At 36.9% G+C, this 24,477-nt stretch overlaps 1 protein-coding gene across 1 annotated transcript; it reads right to left on the bottom strand.

The window, feature by feature from the left end:
• Positions 1-275: 275 nt before the first annotated feature.
• Positions 276-24,460, bottom strand: HDAC2 (histone deacetylase 2). Its single transcript, XM_027731272.2, has 14 exons — positions 24,357-24,460; positions 17,091-17,203; positions 16,645-16,762; positions 15,642-15,716; positions 15,203-15,341; positions 13,167-13,308; positions 8,757-8,849; positions 8,549-8,657; positions 6,977-7,117; positions 5,085-5,193; positions 2,849-2,979; positions 1,809-1,964; positions 972-1,029; positions 276-771 (listed from the first exon to the last, which is right to left on the bottom strand). Exons 1-14 carry the CDS (start codon positions 24,406-24,408, stop codon positions 741-743), a joined length of 1,467 nt encoding a protein of 488 aa, XP_027587073.1. The 5' UTR covers positions 24,409-24,460; the 3' UTR covers positions 276-740.
• Between the last annotated feature and the right edge of the window lie 17 nt (positions 24,461-24,477).

Here is a 24,477-nt window from a genome sequence, read left to right as displayed (position 1 = left end):
GCAAGCTTTGGAATATGACCACATACTCATTTCACAAACAGTAAATGAATCAGTCTTTTAGACAGAAACTGATGGTGGGAAAGGTTCTTGGAAAGTACAAGGCATGTGACTGCAGTTCTAAATGTTCACAGTAAAACGTGAGTTCATGCAACCATGTTATTCCAACATCCCTTCACCCATTTATTCAGCCCATTCAAATCTCAAATGTGTTTACACCTCCTGCAGAAGACACCAAAATCTGTGGAGCCAATGAAAGCAACACAGTTCAACTTGCATGTTCACCAGCTCTCCATTTATATTCACTAGGTACTCATAGATAAGTACAAGTCTGCTTAATTAAGTAGAGTTCTTCCTTGTTGTAGTTCAATGATGGACAAAAGACAACCAAGTACAATTTTTTTTTTTTTAATAAAGATAAAATTACAAAAAAGGTAAAATCAGCTCAGGAAAGGCAAATTACTTTAATAGATCAGTTTAGACATTTAACATAATAACTCACATCCATTTTTAAATACTATTACATAAAGCATGGTGAAGAAAGGAATTTCTGCCTCATAATTAGAAAACTCACAATACAACTTGCCAAAAAACAGAACAAAGCCATTTGAAAATAAATACAGTCCATGCCAAATAGTACAAAATGAAATCAGCAGTCTCTCCTCATACAAAAAGTTTTCTCCTTTTAGGTGTTCTCCAACTCTGGTATTATGTTCTGCAACTGATGAGAGGCTATCTTTTGTTCAAGGGTTGCTGAGCTGTTCTGATTTTGCTCTGTACAAAGGCAAAAATAAACTGTTAAGTTGTTTTACTTTTTTAGAAATGCAATTTTGAATTAGTAGTCATGATTCTAAAATATTTAGTATTATGAGGAACTTAAAGTGATCTCTACAGAATTTAAAATATTATAAAGTATGGATTTAATTAATAAACACTCTTCAAAATGATTACATCATTCATTAATTAGTGTTTACCCTTTGGCGTCTGTCTTTTCACCACTGCTGTCCTTGGCTTTATCCTCCTCCTTAACATCTGAAAAATCACGAGATTTTAAATATACCGAAAGATGCAAGAAAGCCTCAAAATACTTAAGAAATAAACAGAATGACCAAAGTTGGGGTTTTTTTGTATATAATTCTAGCCAGAGGGAACTAGCTTTTAAAAGAACTCACTAGTTACATATTAACATACATATGTACATATGTACATACATATGTACGTACATATGTACGTAAAATACATCCCTCCAAAGGAGGGATCTGGGCACAATGCCAAGTGACTCAAAATGCCTCAAGGAAGGGTCTGTCTTGACTGGCCATAATGACAGCATGCAGTAATAAGACCTGGAGTTCCCATGAGCTCTTTGTGGTAGTCTTGTAACTTTAAGATGTATCCTGTTCTTAGAAAAATCAAGAGTCCTTGGAATTAAACTGTCCCTAGAACTCTATCCAGCTTCTGTTTCAGAGAAAATTAGTTGGCTCACCCCACAAACGCAAACAGGAACAAGCACTTTGTCCAACATATTTAAAGTGAGAATCGTTCTTATCTCTATTTTCATTGAGCAATACAGATCCTTGGCTCTAAGATTTCAAGCTTGTGGAGAAGGAGCAATATCCCTTGCCTGAAAACACTATTCTAGTGTGAACAGTTGTATCTTGAAACGGATTAATTTAAAATAGAGGTCTTAAATATGATGGAAAAAATATATCATCTCAACAGCTAATCAACCGTTAACAGATAAAGTATCTGTCTCCTGGCAGGACTGACATCTGCAGTTCTAAATACAGGATGAAATCACATCAGAGTCCTACCTGCTTTTTTGTCCTCAGTCTCTTTTTTGTCTTCCTCTATCCTGGCTTTCTTTGCTCCTTTCTTATGATCTGCAACATTTCGTCGTCCGCCTTCTCCTTCATCTTCAGAATCTGAAAATTCTTCATCACAGGCTATGCGCTTATCAGATGCTCGAACTAGGATTCAGATTTATGATAATAATTAATCATAAAGTCCAACCACAACAGCCCTAATTAAAAAAAACCTACCAAATTAAGAATGAGTAATAACATACTACAGTAATTTAATGCTGATGAACTATATTATGGATTAAAACACTATTTTTCAAGATACTCTGGGTCTCTCAACAATATCTTCCAGAAAATAGCTTTACAGAGACACAGGGTGAGAGTGGGGAATATTTTAACATGTATCAAATAAACTTCAAACACTGAAAACTAAATCACAGGAGAAAACATTATGGTTTCAACAGTTCAGAAAATGGACAGAGCACCAATAAGAAGTTATAGAATTATTCCAATCACCATCAAAAAAGGTTAAATGTAGCAGAAAACCCTTGGCTATAGCTGAAGAACAACTCAAAGTCCATAGAAAGGTTATGGTAACAAAGTGAAGGGTAGTGTTGCAAGTGTGGAAAAATGTCTCATATCAAAAAAGGAAATAAAAGGCTTTTTTCCTTAAACACTGTATGTCACTTTACATCAAAGGGGGACATAGCTTCTGTCTTTTAGTATTCACAAAAAGGTACTGTATTTCTTTCGTTAAAATTCATTGAGATTTCTGAAGTATCTACTATAGGTCTGAAACTGCCAGACTGTTTTATAAGATGTAAAAAAACATGCTCTTCCACTGCTTCGTTAGACACTTTAGCAGGTTCATATCTGCAGTCAGATACCACCTTAAAACCACCAAGACTAGCAGACTAGTGGCAAAATGTTTTATGTAGGAAACAAAACCGCTAGTCTTCCAATACTGCACATTGCTATGCCTAAGGTTCTGAACAATTAAATCTAAAATTACTATATTTTGACATGTTCTATCATGAAATGATATTTCTTACTAGAAATGCGTTTATCTGGATCTTCTCCATCCTCATCTCCACTGTCTTCATGAACAGCATCTTCAGGAATGGCCTGCATCTGTACACCAGGTGCATGAGGTAACATACGCAAATTCTCAAATAAGCGTTGCCTGCAAGTAACAGACAAGAAAAGTTATTACTTCACAGAAGTAACATTTCCTTGAATTTTGTATTAAGTTCTGGAAACTCTGCATTCAAATTTAACCTGCTTCACTTTAGTCAGTTTCATTTTTCAATTTAAAAAAATGTCATGCCAAGTTCAGAAAGTTTTCCATCCCTATGAGATCATTAGTGTCCTCAGTGTACTTGAATATCACTGTCTTTGTACTTTTCAAATACTTATTTTAATTCAACCTTCAATTCCCCACAGGGTCAGCACAAGTACCACCACTTGTGCTGAACTGGCAACAGTATTTCTCTGTTTATAATCAGCTAGAGTATCAACTTGGATAATAAACTACCTTCTAGTTTCTTAGAAAGAAAGTCAGACACTTGAAGCATGATGACTTCCCAGCCGTGTGCAGCAATGACATCAGAATCAAAAGTAACCCATCCGGGTAAGATTCCTTACTGTCTGTTTTAGGGAGAACAAAGAGAAGTTCTGTCCTGCCTAAGCAACCTGATGTGATGGACATCACATTCCAAGCACCATGTGCAGGAGCAGGAAAGACACTTGGCTTCTCTTGGGACTCAAAATTATCATTCCAAAGTGCAAGTAGAAAGCGAGGTTTGGCAAGCATCAAATATCAGCATTTGCAACAATTATGTCAGTATCCTTCTGCAGAATTTGAAGAGCTAAGAGGCAACTAGTGCTTTTTTGGAATCTTTACAGTCTTTGCCTCTGTTTAAATCACATGACCTGGCACAGTAGTTTCACCAATCCAGGGAGCTCTGTAAAGCCAGGTCTCTATGAAAGCACACAACAAAATGAAGGAGAATCCTCTGAAATGAGGGGTCAGTGACCTTGTGAGTGCTAGTATAAGAATGTGAGATTGTGTGTTTTCTATTGACAGAGATACAATCTGTACCCAGGGATGCAGCAGCAAGTTTTGCAGACTACTCGTACCACAAAAGCTCAACAATGCAAAACATACAGCAAAGAGCCTGGCAGATCACCAGCTGGAGTACTACATTACCACAGAGAAATTCTGTACAATTATACTAGTGAAAAAAAGTGTGCTTTTTTCCCCCTCCTGCACATTATTAAAAACCCTTTTATTTGATTGAGATTTATATATTTGTGCTATGAATACCCATCACAGTCTATTCACCAATCACTTCAAAAATTAGTATTTTAACCACTTTGGTGAATTTTGCAATATGAGAGTTTAAAAGTTATAGTAGTACCGGCAAACTTATACAGGTAATTTCACACCTTTATTCATCTATTTTTGGTAACCAAAAGAATTCCTGTGCACTGTTAACAGCCTGTTAAAACTTGAGGCAGGGATGGCAGTTTATTTTTTTAAACCCAGAGCAAGGACAAACCATGGTAAGCAAAGAGTACTTTAGGCTAACCAATTATCTTCTGTCAGGTCAGTGCAGAATCATTTGTACATATTCATTACTCCATCCCTGAAGTAAAATATTTGTTTCCAACCAAAACTTCAAGATGTGCGGAGTATCAAAAGTGGTACTGGTTAAAAACACATACCCGTCATAGCTTGGCAATGAGCACTGCTCAAACCTTGTGGATTTGTCAAACCACAGTCATTTAACTGCCTGCACACGTATCATTGTCTTTCCACAGTTTTGGATGTTCAAGCTCACATATGACATTTTGTTTTTATAGCTGACAGCTACAAAGAGTGACAGTCTCAGTTCACATTTAGATACAGGGCTGAGAATTAGAAATCCTGATCATCATGGCACACCAGCTTCCTTCCTGGCAGGATAAACTTTCTAAAAAATTAGAATGGAAACTCAAGTAAAATAGTCATCTTTTTAGTTGCTGGAAAAAGTAAAAATCCAAGCTGGGTCATAAATTTTCATATTTATAGTCATAGAACTTCATAAGCATACATACTGTTGTAGGAAGAGAGTTCCAAAAACTCCCTCTTTTGACAGAAATGAAAAACATGTCAAATCTATTCAGTACTTATTTTTAGTGTGTAACAGAGAAAGGCATTCAGTTTTCGAAACTGCCTAACAATTAAACTACTGGAGAAGCATGATCCACATGACCTACTTGATAGGTAAGATAATCATTACTTACTTGATCTTCTCCATATATTCTGGTGTATTCTGATTAGTCATATTTGAAGGACTAATATGAAGCTTGAAGTCTGGCCCAAAATATTCAAAGTAGTCATTATATGGCAACTCTATAAACCAAAAAAACAAGACAACTTTGTGATCCAAAAAAGATTTTAAATACAACAGTAGATTTGACAGAGTTTTACTTAGAGAACTATCACACCTGAAGCATTCAGGTAAGCAATACTTGAGCACTACCTGAACTGTTCAGTGTTTTTCCTCTAAATTATTCAATAAATGAACTTAAATTTGCTGGCAAAACACAAAGTGAAAGATCTCTTGTAATCACACATTAGAACCACATAAGTAATAAATTTGATAAAATAATTAAAAATGCTACTTCTGCAGGAAAGAAGATAAACTGACGATTTCTTGTAGCTGCTTTCAAAATTAGTCCAGTTTGAAAGGTTTTAGTGAACAATTCATAATATTCTTTCAGTAAAACTTTTAATACCCATTACTAGGTTGAAGATCACAGCTAATTCAATATCCTTGGTAAGGGCTGTACAGTGGTTGAGTGCTACCCATGTCTGTCGGTTTTCTCCCTTAACCCACTTTTCATATTTTCACAGATAATGGTCCCCTGACTGGAACACTGAATCACCAAAATGAAGGTGATGAAGACTTGATAGCCAGGACAAGAGTAGTATTTTATATTGAATATGACTGTATCTTTCCAGACAAATTAAGAGAAATCTAAAAAACCCCATAGAACCCTTAAGAAATATGACACTGAAATCCATTTTTAATTGAAACCTTTATCTTTCTTCATCTATGATTATTACAGGATAAGAGATCTTGTTAGGTGGACAGAAAGCAGACAGGAAGATTAAGTTGCTATTGCAACATTTAGAAATGCACTGCTATTTCTCACAACGGATTAAAGATAACAGGGACACAAAAAGTTGAGAGGAACGTTAAAAAAAATCCAAAAAACTTCATATGCATATATATAATTCATTGAAAGGGGCATGATAATGGAAAAAAAATCCCAAGATAAGGAAATACTACTTTCTCTTCAAAAGCTTCGACTGACAAAGAATATATGTTGACAAGAAAGATGGAAAATATGTATCTTGAAAGGCACAGTCTAAATAGTCTTTTCTCCATGACAGCAGCATTCCACTCAATGGACAGAAACACTGAATCTACCAAGTGATACATGAATAGCAGAAGTTTATCAGCAAAAGCTGAGATCCATCATGGAAAATGCCAGTGACTGATGTGCAACAAACCAGTCCAAATAGCAATTTTATATAAAAGGCATTCCAAAAACGTGTCCAAGAGCATATCTGGCCAGAAGCAAAGCGAGCACAGGATCTTTGGGGATCTTCCTCAGAGAAATTACTGGTTTTAAATTTTTTTAGATAGCTTGTATAGCCAAAATTGAGTGAAATGGAAGAGTGAAAGTCCATATACTTTCACAGCTACTTTTAAGTCAGATACAATGAAGAAACAGTAGTTTTCCTATGTAAAGCAGACACTTGCATATTCGCTAATTTCTTATGAATACCATGTCCATGTTGCAGCAGTACATATTCTATCATATTGATGATATTCATACTAGAAATACTTACAAGTAAGGTTCCGTAAGTTTTACATTTCGAATTTTCAAAAAATGATCCACTCACTTAAAGCTCTTGCTGAGGCATAAAAAAGCCCCAAATACTTATGTTTATTTAGTGCATAAGATACTGAAAATTTATTAGCTAAATCCTAACAATAACTTTCTACATAGTTTATTCTAAACTGAGGCATTAGAGCTGTCTAGAGACATATCTGCTACCTGTTCACTTAAAATCTCCCATGATTATTTCTTAATAAAATATTAATTTGAATATTAATATTTACCATTAGGAATTTCACAGTCTAAGGCAACAGCAGTTTCATACGTCCAGCATCGAGCAACATTACGAATTGTATAGCCTCCTCCTCCTAACATCAGCAACGGCAAGTTAAAAGTCTTTACAACTTCCACACATTTAGCATGACCTGTCAAGCAAAAAGGGAGTTGACAATATATGCAAAATAGCTATTGAACAGAAAAATATATAATGAACTATTTAATTAGACATATGCAGTCACACTCAACAAGTAAGGACTGAATTGATTCAAACAGAACTGTCTCCCCCTAGAGCTAAGCACAACCTCACAAGAAGTCAAGACCTACAGATGAGAAATGTACAAAACACAACGAACATCATCCACCCCAGTCTTCAGAGATGCATGATGGTCTATTGTTGCTCTGAAACCATCTTAGAATGTTCAGTGTTTTGTCTTTTCATAACTCATGTCATACACAATGACAAATCTAGGGACAATTTCTCCATCAAATGCAATGGGGGAAAAAGGGAAAACAAAATCAGTACTTGGTCCTTTCTACTTCTAAATTTGAACCTGTATTAGAGGTTGCTAAGTCTTGCTTACAGAGTGAACTGGTGCCAAGACAGTACACACTCCAGGGAGATACAGCATACTGAAAGGCATCTGTAGGAGGCAGCAGCTCTCTTGGTTTCCAAGATATGTAAGATGGAAAAAAATCTGAGCTGTATGGGCAACTGAAGTAGCTTTGCCACCTGGTGCAAATCAAGAAAAGAACCCTGAAACACTGCAGACCCAACAGATACTATACTGCATTTTGTTGCCTACAAAACTCTAATTGTCTCATTAAAGAAACCCCATAAAAACAAGAAAATCCAGAAAATGAATGATTCCAATAGGCTGGATTCAAGGCTTAGCAAAAGTTCAACATACATTTAACATTTTGTCATTTAAATAAATAATAATAAAATGATAATAATAACAGTAACATTTATGCTATTTGCTAAATTAACATCTTATCCCAATTTTGAGAATAACAATTTTGGATAGAAATTTAAGTAATCCTAAAATACAGTAATTCTATGAAAATTAATAAAAATTAATGTAAACATTTCGCTCAGTATAACAAACACCACTATAAATTTAACAATGCAGAGAGTCTTCTCATTTCAGTAATACCTATTTTACACCCAACAAGGTGTTTGATGTTTAACATCTGTAGTCTAAGTGGACTACTAACTAGTTTTGTTATTTGCCCATCACTGTCTGCGTTGCAGACGACTGTTGTCCTGTCATTCCAGGATGCTGCTTTAAAGCTATAGAAAGCCTGTACATAGAAGAAAGGGAATCACTTGAGTGGCTAGGAAGCACATGGAAAACCAAGCTTCTTAACTTTTTTAGATGGACAGAAAGAAAGAGGCAACTTCTGGGTTTCTTTTGGCCACCCCTGTATAGCAAAGAAAGAGGTGATTAATCACATTAATGAACAAAATCTTTGTGACTCCAGTCCTCATCATGCAAGTGTCTCGAAAAACAGTATGAGGGGTAAGGTTTCTAGTAAGTAAAAAGTTACAGACAACAAACAGACACTTTTCTGTTTACCTTTAACAGTAAGATTAAAGCATCCCAGCCTGTCACCAGACAGCGAATCTGCTCCACACTGTAATACTACAGCACTGGGCTGGTACATCTCCATTACTTTGGATATAATCTACAATTGATATAAAATAGCAAGTCATTAACTGACATTATGAAAATAAAATTAAACTAGCAACTTTGCAGAGAGATTAAAACCAAAAAAAGTACTCACTGGTTTGAATATTTGCCCATATGATTCATCATCTATACCATCCCTCATTGGAAAGTTGACAGCATAGTATTTGCCTTTTCCGGCACCAATGTCCTATACGCAAAGATGACAATACTTTAATACAAACACAGAATGCTATCATGGAAAAAATCTACACAAGTCTGCTGAGCTATCATTATACATATCTGTGAGGAAAAAGAGGCAAAGTTTACTTGGTTCATGTTTTCCCATAAAACCATTTTGGAGTGCAGGAGTTATACACTAAGCCTAAAATAGCAAAAACACACTCAAATTTTTAATTCAAAGATTTAAGACAAAAAGACAAATCATAACTGTTTACTCTGGTAAAAATAGTTAAGCAAAAGCAAGTACGAAAACCAAGAAGAGCAACATGATAAGCATGTTTTCAGTGTTGTAGAGAAGATTTGGACTTAAAGAGGTTTTTAAAATCATATTATTTTGCCCCAAACATAAGATGAGGAAGCAGCTGCAGCATAAGGGAGCGAAGAAAAATAAAACTGAGGCCACTTACAGGTGCCCTTGAAGAAACTGAGACTTTTTAAACAAACAAACAAAAAAGAACTTGTAGATTATTCTCAGTTCCATCAGGTGTCAAGACAGGAACCTCAGTAGTTTATCCTACCAGCTTTCCTAGATAACATATGCATTAAAAGAAAAAGTTCTTTGCAAAAAAAATAATCAAGTGAATACACCCTGAATCCATCCACACAAAGATCTCTGCTTGACCCACATTTGCATTTCTTCCCTTTATTTCATCACCAAGACAGACAGAAGTCTGTTTTGGTGACAGAAAACTGCTCCAGTCTATAGAGCAGTTTTCTGCCACTAATAAAGGCGTAGTGGAGCAGACAGTGAGAATTGATCTGTTCAGTATGGCTGTAAACTATTGTCAAACAACAGCTCTGCAGAAAGATCTGCATTTCAGGTCCAATATCCTTGAAAAGCTACAAGTCATATGTAGGATAACCCAGCAACACAAATACTAAACTTCTCAACACTACCTACTGTAAGAGTCATAGACTTTTTCCCTCTTCCTGAACAATGCCTCCTTAGCAGTAAATGCATCAGTAAAATGTCACTTCCAGTAAATATTTTTAACTGGAGTGGGTGAGGGGAAACAGATGGACATGGGGAGGGCAACAAATGGCCCAATGAAACATAAACACAGGGCTAACAGTTGACTTTCATTGCCACCAGAATACTATTCATATTTCATACAGTATTGCAAGACTAGTGACACTGAAGACCCTGCTGAATGCAACTCTGGATGATTTGAAGCATAAATTATCCACAGTCTCCCAAAGTGAATAATCTAGGCTTTAAGATGCTGATTTTTCTGAGGTGATCACAGAATCACAGAATGGTCAGGGTCGGACAAAGGGACCTCTGGAACTCATCTAGCCCAACCCCTTGATAACACAGGTTTCACAGGATCACACCCAGATGGGTTTTCAGTATATCCAGGAGACTCAACAACTTTCTTGGACTACTAGAGTGCTCTTGTCACCCTCAAAGTGTTTCTGTTTGTGCCCACTGCCTCTTATTCATTCACTGGGCACTACTGAAAAGAGGCAAGTCCCATCCTTTTGATACCTGCCCTTGAGATATTTGTAAGCATTGATGAGGTCCTCTCTCAGTTGTCTTTTGTGCAGGATAAAGAGGGCCAACTCTGTTAACCTTTCCTCATAAGAGAGATCCTCCAGTCCCTCCATCATCTTTGTTGACCTCCACTGGACCCACTCCAGGAGTTCCATGTCTCTCTTGTACTGGAGAGCCCAGAGCTGGACACAGCACTCCAGATGTGGTCTCAACAGGGCTCAGTAGAAGGGGAAGGATCACTTCCCTTGACCTGCTGGGTCACACTCTTCCTGATGCACTACAGGACACCATTGGCTTTCTTGGTCACAAGGGCACACTGCTGGATCACAGTTAACTTGTCCACCTGGACCCCAGGTCCACAGAGCTGCTTTCCAGCAGGTCAACCCCTAACCTGTTCATGGGGTTATTTCTCCTCTTGCCTTGCTTTACAGATTAAAAAAAAAAAGAAATCGTTAAATTCATCTTATCCTAAAATACAGCAAAGTCAAATGTTCACACTATTTCCCACTAAACAGAGTAGTTGCTTGAGCTGCTCAACAGATGTTTTCTGTAACTGATACTTGCACTGGATATAAAGACTAAAGAAACAATATAGCATTCTGGTAGCTTCCCATTCACCTACAGATCAAGCTGACTCATTCGACCTGGGCCTCTGTGCAAAGCAACTTATCTGTCCATGTATATAAATGACAAAATTAGTGTTATCATCCAAGATGTGTACAAGGTCAAATAACTTACTAAGGACACTGGAAGTTTAGACTGAACAATACCTTCAGTAGAAAATGGATGAATGCTGATGAACTAGAAAATCTCAGTGAGATTCAGCTACGCTGATGGAGCAGCAATTACAAAATCATTATGAGACACGATGTTCCTGAATCAAATAAGTGTAACCTGATCAGCAATCTAGATCAACTAAAGAATGACAGAAACAAGCTGGAAAACATGCTACTAACCAAAAGAAAGATAAGATTCGGCTGTTAAAGTTGATAAAAATAAGCACCAATGGCAGATCAAGTTAGGCAGAAGCAAGCAGCACAATACTGGCCTCCAGAAGGAATACTGACTTTTCAGAGAATTAGTTCTCCCTTTAGTTCTATTAGCTTTTCAAGCTCTGGACATAGGGAAAAGCTATTTTTTTTCCTATGGGGATGTAATTATTGCAATAAAGCCTGCTAAAGACCGTATGAAGAAAACAATCATTTCAAAATACTAGCTAGCAGTGCAGAATAAGAGTTACCATGCCTGAGGTACTGTTTGTCACTGACACTGTGCCAAAAAATAAAAAAACCCAATAACATACAATATTCTTCTATTTATTTCAACTGTGTTATCTTTAAATTCTTTGTTCTGGGTGTGGTGAGGTGAAGAGTCCATAAACTTCTCCATCAACGGGAAGTGCTGCTTCTAAAAAGCCAACATATCTAGCCCTTCAAAAAAAAAAAAATCTAGCCAAATTCAGCAACAACAGCTTGTCATGATAAACATCCTGGTCTGAGCTGCTTTTTGTTTGAAGCACCACTACCACCTTGTGGCCAGTCAAGTTAAACCACACAGATAAAAACTCTAACCTGATTTCTACTGAAATCAATTTAGAACACAGTTTAACAGAATCTAACAGCCATAATAACATTCAGCTCCAACAACCACACTGAAATGAATGCTTAGCATCCCACTGGGTTAAAACTCAACTTTCACGTACTCCTGTGTCCTCTGGGTACGATCAGCACACTGGAAAGCACACATTTCAGGAGTGTTAGCCAAAACACAAACGTTCGTATATCATGAATCAATTTAAAGATAGTAGAAAAACAGTGAATTGTTTCCAGCACACCATTTTTGTAGGCCAACTTTTCAAAACTGCTTACAATTTTTAAAAAAAGTTTCTAACTCTATGTATAAACTGATGTGCAAAGTTCCTAACACCAGAGATGCAACTTATCCTGAGAATACCTTTGATAAAACAGGTTTAATTTATGAGTTTGAAGCTAGGAATATATTAATCCTAATACTTGAAGTGCTCTTTCAAGTTGTGAAGTAAAACAATTTCCTCTTCTAATAGATAAAAGTCTATCACGAGAAATGACTAAAAATTAATATGAAAGGCCAGGAAAATTGGGTTTCCATTCTCAGCTTTGCCAGAGATTCTACAACAGCTCAAATGATAATTCTCCCTCCCTCAGGCTGCTACAATGCTCACTACATAACTGCTTGTGGGGCATGCTAAAGTTCTTAGGTAGTGAGCATCATGAGAATTCAAAACAAACTTCAGGACATAAGAAATATTCCAAAAATGAGCCAACTCATATTACTAGGCAAATAGAACACAGTAAATTTAAATTGCAACTGAAGCTTTGTGACTATTAAAGGTGTGAAATGTGTTATTCTAAAATCTGAAATAAGTTTTGAAGGCATGTGATCTCCAAACAGCTACTTTTCACTGTAGATGCAGAACTGAAATGTAGAGATAATTATAAATATACCAGACTGTCTTCTTAGAAACATCTCCAAAATCTGAGTGCATTAAACTAATGATATTTGAACAAAAAATTTCAGCCAATTTATCCAGAAATTAAAGTGCTGATTTCACTTAGAAGTCCCCACTATCCTGTATTATTTTTCTTAGGATTCCTTAACAAATCTATCACTCTAGACCGACATATTTTCTGAAAACTTACTGCTGTATACCATTATTTGACATAGTTATTGTAGCCTAGTGCTAAAACAGTATCTACAAGGAAGAGAGTAAGAGAGAATTTATCACCAATGAAATTTCATGTTTAACCTTACCCTAAGGTCTCCTGTGCCTGGAAAATATTCTCCATACTTATGGAATGATACTGTCATGACACGATCTGTGGTATAAAATGCTTCTTCAACACCATCACCATGATGGATATCAATATCAATATACAACACTCTTTGGTGATACCTAGGAAGAAAATAACATGAGAAATCATCATTATCTCTTATATTTATAATAGACTGATACCGAACAAGAAAAAAACTAGTGAAAAAACCCGCAACCAGACATTAAAATCCAAGATTACAATCATGTTGATGATTTTGGTTGAGACAACCATATGCTCTCAGAATTCTCAGTCCAGTTTGAATAGCAACATTATTAAGTTTACCTTAATCAAAATAAGTAATGTATCTAGTATTTACCCCAACTCATCTCACTCTGTGGAAGCTATACCTTGTGCTTCTGCTCATAGCATTTGTTGTTCACATCTGCTGAATTCACCCCTTTCACATGACACTTCTTTCTGCCTTGTCAATAATTATCAACAGTCTGTGTTCCATAAGACCCCAAAAAATAAATTAAATACTTGTTTTTCATTGACTTTTCTTCTTCACCTCTCCAGCTTGTAAATATAGGGACATTCTTACTTTCGAGTGTATCACACTTTCTATTTGCAAAAATTTATTACACTACTGTTTAGTATTTCCTTAAATACTGCAAATTTCAGGTCATTTGAGATGGATAAAGAAACCAGTGGTTTGAAGCCTTAGAGTACTGAAAACAGTATCGATCCTTAAACTCTATGTTTCCTAATAAAGAACTAAGTCTGTCAACATCAGAAGATGCATTTTCATCATGCTTTGTGCAGTACTATAGAATATGAGTCTGAGCAGCCATAATTTTGGGGACAGTCTCCTACGGTTACATAACCTATAACTATTTGCAAGATTCCTTCCTTCACATTCACATTAAGCTAAAAAATTCAGGACTGGACCACAGAAAATCATATCACTTTTCATATACTGCACAGATAGCTCCTGAATATATGCTGCACATTAAAAAGTGTGTCTAATTATTTAGTTTCTTTAGAAACCTTTTCCATCTCCAAACTTCCAGATTACAGCTGCTTCCCCCATTCCTCACCAGCAAACTCAGCTGTTCCATTCACAAGAATCAAATACCTAGAATATTTCTTCTAATAAATGATATTTATGTGTTATTAGAAGGGATACAGTCTTCTGAAGTGGTAAAAGCAACATTCAGGATTTGGAATTTTAGTGAAACATTACTGCTTGAAGTTAATTATACGATCACTTTTTCATTACTCCTCATTTTTTATTTTGCAGTCACAGAAGCACAGCTGTTATTTCACTATTTATTCATAACAGCCACATTAATTCATGTAATAATCCAGGAAAGCTAAGTGCATGATCTACCCTGAACATTCCTGTTTGGTTAGAAACAATTCAAGTGATAGGAAACAAGCAGGCATATCGTGAAACCACATGGATGTAAGATTATGAGCACAATGACTGCCCTAAGGGGTCAGGGTAGTGATCCATGTAGCCCACTATTCTGTCCCCCTGAGTAGATTAATATTTACAGAAAGCAAGTAAGCCTATCCATTTTCTGAATTCTGCTACTCTAGTACTTCCCCACCATCTAGACTTACAGCACATGGTGTTTTACATGGTGCACTGTTGCTTGGATCTTTAACATCCATTTGCAGATCTCTTGTCCATGATTACTTTTAATCCCTTTTGAACCTTGTCACTGTCTGCTTCCTTAAGCCTCCTGTGGCAACAAGTTTCAGAAGTTCACTATCCTCTGCATAAAGAATTATTTCTAAATATCTCTTTTTAACCTATCTCCTACTAGTTAACTTTTCAGCTTGCCTGTATTTAAGTTTGAACATCCTGATGAAGCCAAACCAGGCAGAGATTGGAGCCTTCTTAATTGAAACTGTAGAATTTCAACATGGGCTATGAAAACTCACTGAAATAACTACAATCCATATCTTAAAACATTTAAATACTTAAATTTGACACTTTCTATAATTTTATCTTCATCACAAACTTACTTCAGTAACTCAAGGATGGCAAGCACAATATCATTGACATAACAGAAACCAGATGCCTCCGATTTCTTGGCATGGTGAAGTCCTCCAGCCCAATTGACTGCCATGTCTGTTTGTTGTCTGTTTAATTTTACTGCCCCAGCTGTAAGAAGACACAGAGAAGAATGAAAGAAAAGGGAGTCAGAAATTTCTGATGGCCTTTAAATCTGATACATGAAATAATATTTTGTTTTTTAAATAAACTGATCTTAGAACTGATCTCCTATCAACAGAGATACTTAATATATCTCATATTTTACAGTCTGTAACTGATATAAATAATAAATAAATATATTAAAAAACCCTTATACTTGCTTCAGTTTTAAATATGCTATCAAAATTTTAAGTTGCTGACATAAACCTACTAAAGTTACAAAAGAGCTGGCAAACAACCTAGACTTACCAACAGAGCCTCCAGTTGACAGCTGACAAAACTCAAACAGGCCATCAAATACAGGACAATCTTCTCCAACATTAACTGTGTAAGAAATGTATTACTTTTTCAAAAGACCATTCCAACAGCATTGATATATACATGGATAACACAGATGCATAGTTCATTCAGCATTTTAACTACTTACCCCCCACCCCACTTCATTTGACAGGCTAAATTTCAAACACTGAAAGCAATGTAGAATCTTTATAGTATAAGATGACTTCAAACTATCTTCTTTTTTCTTTTTTTTTTCTTTTTTTAATTCTTTTTAGTTTCTGTGGGAAGATTTGTCTACTCATTAACAAGAAGTTCGATGATTTTTAGATTTTTGAAGAAGTGCTGATTAACATAGGTCATGTTAAAAAACGCACAATTACTTAGAAAAATAATTTGCTGACAATAAAGCATCATAAAGAGGTTACAATACTGCCTTTAAAATTTATATAATAGCTGTCAAACTGCATTCGTAACACCACTTTGAGCCTATTCCTATAATTAGAAAAATAAATTAACAGAAAGGGTGAACAGTGAAAAAGGTACAATTCTTACTATCTCCCTCCAAGAGAAATGAATAACTTCTTTTCTTGACTTAAACACATTTTAACACACTAATTTTTACTTCTCTACTATTCTAAAAGCCATTCTTTTTCAGAAAGATTTTAAGGGACTTTCATAAACAGCTCACACAAAGTTTAATCTATGCATTAAGCCTTATTATTAGTAGTAGTATTTCACATCTAGAATACATCCTATGAAAGAAGAGGCAAAAATTCTTACATATGCTTAAAGAATATTTTTTCCAACATGGCTGGTTTTAATGGAAAAGTCCAAAATAGCGTAGCTAAAGGCAAGCATATGTTACTTTTGTTAAGAGTATTTCTCTAACTTCTGTATTGGTGAATATTGAGCTTTAAACAATGCTAACCATCAAAGCACATGCACGTAGATTTACCCTAATGTTGACACTTACATCTCTGCATTTGCTTGCTGTACTCAGACATATTGTCAGGCCTTATTGATCGGAGAAATTTGATATATTCATCACTATGGTACTTGGTCATTTCCTCAGCAGTTGCTTTGTGGGGTCGCTGATAACAAGAACAAATTAAAGAAATAATCAGAGCGCTCCGCAAAATCAGCTAACAATTGGCTAAAACAGGCAACTTGAAAGAAATCTCACCTACTTTGAAATGAAAACAGTTAAAGTGACAGAGTGCTGTTTTACATAAAGCAAGGGCTACTCTGTTGTGAATATACAACTTCATTAAATACTGCTTCACTTTTAAGTAAAAGAGCTCTGAATACACTAAGTATTCTCTGTTTCCACTTTCACCTCTGTCATTTGTGTGACAATACTTGAAGATCTTTAAAAATAACTAAAACCACTTCAATGGATATTCTATTGCTTATACTTACATAAATTTCCATTTTTCTGTATAAGCCATAGTTTAGCAGCAAGTTATGGGTCATTCGGATCCTGTGAGGTTTCATTGGATGCCCTTGTCCATAGTAATAGTTTCCAATATCACCTGTCAATATTACACAAAAGAATAGCTATTCATATTACAAGTTTTCATTGCCACTTAGAAGAATCATTCTCAGAAGATAAGTAAACAGGTACAATTCCAGAAAACAAACAAACCCCATAAAGGGAGTACAGTCTATTTCAAAAAGGTCACAAGGAAAACAAACCGTTGTATGTCAGAAACAAGAAACAGAGGGCAAAAAAGAGCCTGAATCTAACATTTTCACTACAAGTAGACAGTAGTGAGAGAGCAAAGACTACAAGACATGGTTTCAAATCAAGAGTGACGTTCCGGCCCAATGATGGGCCAGAACTGAAGAATAAATAATGGGAAACAGAACTGGAATTAACAAGGAAGTAGAAACTACTGATGACATTGCCACATAATGACACAACAGAGGCTGTAGTAAAACCTACCATTTTGCAGGAGCTGATTTTAAGATCCTCAGCCTGTCCTGAACTACTAATACTAGCAGTTAACATTCCAGAAGTCAGCTTCAGATCCATTGTGGCAACCACATGCATAAATATTCCCCAGACACTTGCTGCTAGAGATCCACAGCAGTTTAACAAGAACCTTGTAATCCAGATTATCCTGGCTCTATCAAATTGAAAAGCAACTAGACACACAATTAAAAAAACAAATTTGACACTCATTTCCAAGAAAAGAATGTCTGCTCTCATGGGCTAGTAATAAGTTTTCTTCCAAGCTTGGGTACTGTTAGAACATAGACAACCCAATTTTGAGCACTGATATTCCCGAGACATGAACCATTTTAAACAGAACGGTTTCTGGAAACGTAAATGAGCCTAAAAATTATGTCCAGTTGTCAATGGCTTTCAGTTGGAGAATTCTATAACAACTCTTCACAACAGCACCTCTCTTCTTTTTAAGCAAACTTCCCGATAGGATTACTGAACTTTACCTTCTTTAACTTTTTACTTTTCTTTCACATCCTTCAACATGCTCTGCCTTGTCCACTGGGAACAAAAGAAACACTATTTTCACAATGTCATACTATTTTACAAATTTTGTCAGTCAGAGGCAAGAAGCAGCACCACTACAAAAACAGCTTTAGTTTCACCTCTTCAGCATGAGCTTTGTGGAGGAAGGGTAAATGTCAGCTTAAGGTAGCATCATCAACTACCAAGAAAAACAAGTATTACAGTAAGATTATAAGTCTCAAAGCATTTTAAAATCCTTCAAGTTTTCAGTTTTCAAAGTGACAAGGAGAATAAGAATACTTAAGAAAACAGATATAATCTAACGTAACATAACAAGAAGGTATTTGGAAAAACAACCACTCAGCACCTAGCTCTTTGCCATCCCATAACAATAGAAACACCAAGTTTCAGCATTAAGAACTTGGAAGAGCTTGGACCTTCTAACCTGGATACGTAAGCAGAAGGTTAGCACTTTCTGTTAGTTACTAAAACCTGGAGTCTGCAGGTACTTATTGCAAGCCTGCAGGTTTGGTCACATGCAGATCAAGAGCAAAAGGTATTAAGAATATTAACAAACTCCTTCCTTCCGCTAAAAACATTTTCAAGCATTTTATGAAAGAATACCTTTTATATTTAGCGTTTAGGAAAAATCTATCTTGGCTCTTTGGAACTAATGCCTAGAAGATGAAAACCAACAATTCACTAGCTCTACTTTGTTTTTTGAAGTTACTGTTAAGTTCCAGATTTAAAAAAAACTTCAAGCTAGTAAGAGCTTAAATTGAAATTTTTAAGACAATAGAGACTAAAAATAATATGATGCTTTTGAGGAAACTTCATTCCAAATGCATTTGTGGCTTAAGGAATGGGGTTTTTTACAGGCCACTTCATTTTTAACTACTTCAGCTTATACAGTCCTCACTGACATTTTACTCAGAATGCTGATGGATAGGGAAGCAGACAATTAAGAATTATTTTGTATCTTACGTATAATGTAGAATCCATTACTTTTCCCATATGTAATAGAGAAAAAATAAAATTAACAAGTTGCCCAAACAAAATTGCAACATATCCTTCAATATACTGCAATTATTCAACTAAAAAGATTCAAATTTATGCATATTCTATATACCATACACTGCAGCAGACACTTAAATAAACAAACCAATAAATTAAGCATACTTTTTCGCTATCACTTTATTTTTTACCAGAAAAGAGAATTTTAAAATAATTGGCCCACTGGTAAATTTAATGGGAGTTTATTTAATAAAACAGAAGATCTGTGGGTGAGTATCTGGCAGAAGTTTATTGATCCTTCCAGATTAGAGGCCAGCAGTAGTGACTAGCAATAGATATCAATATAATACACTTCAGTAACAAACAATAGAATACCACTTATATCTTTCAGGTCTCAGCATCACCAACAAAAAAGGGGTTTGGCATTAGGCTAATTAAAAAAAAATTCAAACATATGGACAAGAAGTCCATCAAGTTTCAAGGGATTGTAGTAATGTCTATGTAGGCAGGGGTGGGGAAGGAAAAGATACAAAAGATCCTTTTTCTTCATTAGCACCTTGATTTTCAATTAACATCACACAACAAAGTGGACCCATTTTGGACTCATCATCCTGTGATGAAGGCAAAGGTGTCAAAAGTCTCTCCTCCTTTGCCCATTGAAAAAGAAGGTGGCTTCCTGGTACAAACACTTCATCCACTGAATCCTGAAATTTATGTCTCTCTTCTTCATATGTGACAGCCTTATTGGGGCACTTAGGGGAGAAAAGCAATGTGTACCAAGTGCTAGTGTGTGTGAGGATGGGACACTGCCCTCACTAATGGAGCTAAGAAGCTCTGCACATCGTGCCAGCCTAACTCTGACTGAGGTATGCTTATATAAGAGAAATGGTACGGTGAGGCCAAGCACACAAGACTATTACTGCAGATAATACGAGTACTTGACCCTAAACTTATTAATACAAAGGTAAAAATCATACAGAAGTGTTATGAGCATATTTATATCGCTTACCAGTGTGGGCACATACAGTAAGTGCAAAAGAAAAACTGAATGAGGAAGCAGAGGGAAAAAATGCAAAGTAGAAATATGTAGAAAGTTTGCAAATCTATTAGTCTTTCACAACAAGGCTTTGAAGACTGAAATTTACTGTTTTATATCAGTAAAAATGTCAGCTAAATGGCTCTCATTGAGAAGTAGCAACACACAATCTCTGAAAAGTTGAGTCCTTAAGTAAAGACACAAACCAAGTGCCCATTTAATGCTAGTATGAGTTTACTGCCCTGTACTGTTCAGCACCTGATGCAAAATATTATACCAACCAGAAGACCCATCTGAAGACTGTTACATACACTGTCACATCCTAAGTTCAAATATATATATATAAAAAAAATTGTTTCTAAATTCGTACAGGTTACACACCAAAATGAAGAGCGCTAACAAATAAACTGATTCCTTCGATGAACATAAGTTTTAGACACCCACTTCTCTATCTGAGACTTTAGCAAGGCCTACAGATAATATTCTAACACACAGAAAAATACAAGAGGCTACATGTCCTAAAGGAACCTCAGTTGTGTCCAAAAACATACAACTGAGCAACTACATGCTGCAATGTGCCCAAAAGAGTATATTAGTCTCTCCAGTTACTATGATATACAGAAAAATAACACCACTAAATTTACCCATTACAAAGCAGTCTTAAGTGCCTGAACAGAGGCAAGATATGACATTTATGTTTGTTTTTTTACTTTGCAACTTGCAAGTTACATTACTTCGTAACTTTGAACAGATAAACTGTTATGTACACAACCACATTGCTGCTTATTTTTAGTTGCCATGAATGATGAGGTATTTCAGAACTGCACTATGAGCAGAAACCTAATTGAAAAAATGGAAACCACGTGGAAAAAATATCTTAATAGCAGTAGTTACATTGAATTGACTTCAGCAACAGTAAGAGGTAAACTCATGTAAAGATGAACGTAAAAAAGACCATCAAACAAACAGCTATTCAAACAGGCCTAAAATTACTGCACTAGTATCTGAAAGGTTGGGCATTTTATTCTATTTTTAAAATTAAGCCAACAGCAGAAGACTAGCAAAGCTCTGACTTTTGAGCCCTGAGCAGAGGCTGGACATCATCACTTGGTTTGGAAGCCACTGCACAAACTATTGATGAATTTCCAGAAAACACTTCAGTTTAAGTTAATTTTATCTGCAGATGTAAGCTTTAACTAGAAATGCTACTTAAACAATGTCCAACTATAGCAGCATACTGCCCTACTAAAACAGGTTTAGTCTTGTCTTTATGGGTGGAACCAACCACACTGATGCAGATCTCCCAAATTTTTCATGAAGGTAGAGCCTTTTGAACACCCACACTAACTTCTGCACAAGCAGAGATCTAAACAATACTGCTAGTGCACTGGCATGGAATAAAGACATTCACTCACTGTAACCATGTGAGTTGCTGCGTGATTCTCTAGAACTGTGCTTTGCTGTACAGGGGCACAGAGTTGGAAAGACCATCTGGGTCCCTTGCTATGGTCAACTGTACAATACATATACCTATCTAGGAAGAGCTGAGCTACCCGAGCCACAATGTTGCAAGACCATGACAACAACCTGAAGGTAACTTGGTAAGACTAAAATAAAAGCTATGATATCCTCCCGTATCTAGCATGGTTCTAGGCAGTGTGAGGAACACACTTCACTAAGCTAAGGCCATACACATACTAAGACTAGAAGCACGTATTAAAAATATTTCAAATATGATCACCAGAGTATTTTAATTTGTGGATTTTTAGTTCTTCCTGTAGTATACTGGCTCAAATTTAAATGAAATTCCTGACTTGAACACAATTACAAGCAAGGAAGATTCCAGAAACTGGATGTGGTAATGAAATCAAGCTTTGTCTACTTAAAGTTCATTCGTTCTGAGTACAGTATGAAGGCTATTAAAAGTATTAATTATCAAAAAAACTGTTAACAGCAACACATCCTGAGAAAACTTGGCACTTTTTAAACTTAGTACACACAGGCTAATTTAAAAAAGCAGTCTTAGATGACAACCACACTGAGTTTCACAAAAAGCATGGAGAAATTTATTGCATCTCAGAAGATAAGGGTATATGTTTCTAGAACTTTTCAACACTTTTTAGTGTATACTTTGCAAGAAAGAGAGTAAAAGTAGGTGTGGAGGGCTAATTATGACAAAAAATGGTATTTTACTTCAGTTATGACATGCCTTTAGAGATACACCACTATCTCAGTTGTGTGCTTGAGATACATTTGCATTTTTTTTGTTTTGGGTTATTTAGGGCTTCAAATACTCCCTTTGCTGTGATTCAATGACTTTGCTGGTACAATACAGTTACAAAACACTCAGAATTGCCAAATGAACCCCACACTAGCATCAGGAATATTTACTGCACGTATTAACTCTAAAATTTCTTCTAATAACTCTATTTCCAAAAGACATGTAAAATAACTGTTGGATTTGGCAATTAAATGAGACATCAAAAGTATTCTAAAGCTGTTTCTGTCATATATAAAGCATTTATTTTAAGTCACTTTCACCACAGATCCTATTTTCTCTACATTATTAACTGCTTTTATCCTAGTCTACATATTCAAGCAACATATGAGCTTCAACTGCCTTAAGTTGCCATTATTCTGCCACCTCCAAACTTCTTCCTCTTCCAGTTTCTCCCCTCTCTTTACTAGCACAGCTTTTTGGCTGTTAATGTGAATCTAATCCTAGCATCGAGTATCAAAATTCAGGGATCACAGGAAAACTGAGTATATCAATATCTAGTAAACTATAGCCACTTGACTTAATTAAAAAAAGAGCAAACTCATAAAAAAAAAGAAAGCAAACATTTGCAGAGAGAAAGCCTCTAAACTATCACTGCTGTCTTTCTTTCAACAAGGTGAAAAGTGATTCCTCTTCCCTAGGAAAAGTAAGATCCCAGCTTCACCAAAATTATCCCTAACAGGGGCCTCCTTTCCCCTTTAGGCGGAACAAAGAACCAGAGCTAGCAACAAAGAGAAGGGGGCGGCAACCACCACTCTGCCTCCTTTAGTGTGGTTAAAAAAAAAAAAAAAGCCAAGACAGGCCCCACAGGATCTGCCATTTTTAAAGAATAGCAGATTTGCTACAGCAACAGACATCTTTGATATCTTAGTGGGTTTAGCCACTCATCTTCATTTCCAAAATGGTGAAAACACCAAAGCCCTATGGTCAAACATCCTCAACCTCCGTTTCCTGGCTACTATCAGATGCCATTGCACAGAATTGTTACAATAGGAGGCAATTAAAAAATAAAATAAAATCTCTTAACTAATCTAACCAACGAGCTTACAAAAAGGAATAAACCAACTGAAGCTCAAGAAGAAAACAAAAAGTTCTTGCCGCTTTGGCCAGAGAAAACCTCAAATAAGTTGCTGCAAAAATCTGAAACCAAGCACAAGCTTCACGTACTTCTTCGCCGTTTCTGGCAACACAGATCACAATCCCCTGTGTCCCCACCAGACAAGCGTGCAAATTCAGAAGGCCTGCAAGCAACTAAAATTTCACTACTATTAAACACCTACGCACACAACTTTTTGCGTTTTTCAGGAAGGCAAGCTCGTGGGAGCCAGACCTCTGCTCCGATGCGACCACAGTTTGGGGAACTGGTGGGGGCAGAGTCCCCCTGCCCCTCCGCACCCCACCCTTCGGTCTGAAAGCCAGAGAAAGGGAAAGGCCTCAGCCCAACAATCACCAGGTGCCGGAGCTACACATGGCCTGGACTTTCTTTGCAGAGGAGGAGCTAGACAAGGCAGCTACTCCAACGCCTCCGTGCTCAGAGGATAGAGGGGAGTGTCTCAACTTTTCCTTTTTTTTTTCTGGGGGGGGTGGGGGTGTGTGTAACAATACACACAGCACTCACCACCGGGCCCGGCAGGCCCCGCAGCTCCCGACCCGCACCAACATCCGCAGCCCCCCCTCCGCCGCCCCCAGCCCGGCGGTCCCGGGGCTCGGGAGCAGGGCACGGCGGGGAACCCCAGCCAACACGGTGCCGGGACGGGGGGATCTCCTCCCGATGGGGAAGGGACACCCGTGCCGGCGGGGCCCGGGGGCAGAGCCCGCCCCGGGCGGCCATTAGAGGGGCACCCCCCGCTCCTACACACGCGCTCCCGCGCCGGCCCTGCTCACCGTCGTAATAGTAGCAGACTTTCTTCTTGCCACCGCCCTGACTGTACGCCATAGGGCTGCCGCGCTGGGGCCGAGGGCAGGGAGCGGGAGGCCGAGGAGAGCGCGGAGCCGGCTCGGAGGG

This window comes from Pipra filicauda, unplaced genomic scaffold (assembly GCF_003945595.2).
Source record: "Pipra filicauda isolate LSUMZ 115617 unplaced genomic scaffold, ASM394559v2 scaffold106_size2291244_pilon, whole genome shotgun sequence".
NCBI classification, from domain to species: domain Eukaryota; kingdom Metazoa; phylum Chordata; class Aves; order Passeriformes; family Pipridae; genus Pipra; species Pipra filicauda.
This window is presented reverse-complemented; position numbering and strand designations above follow the sequence as displayed.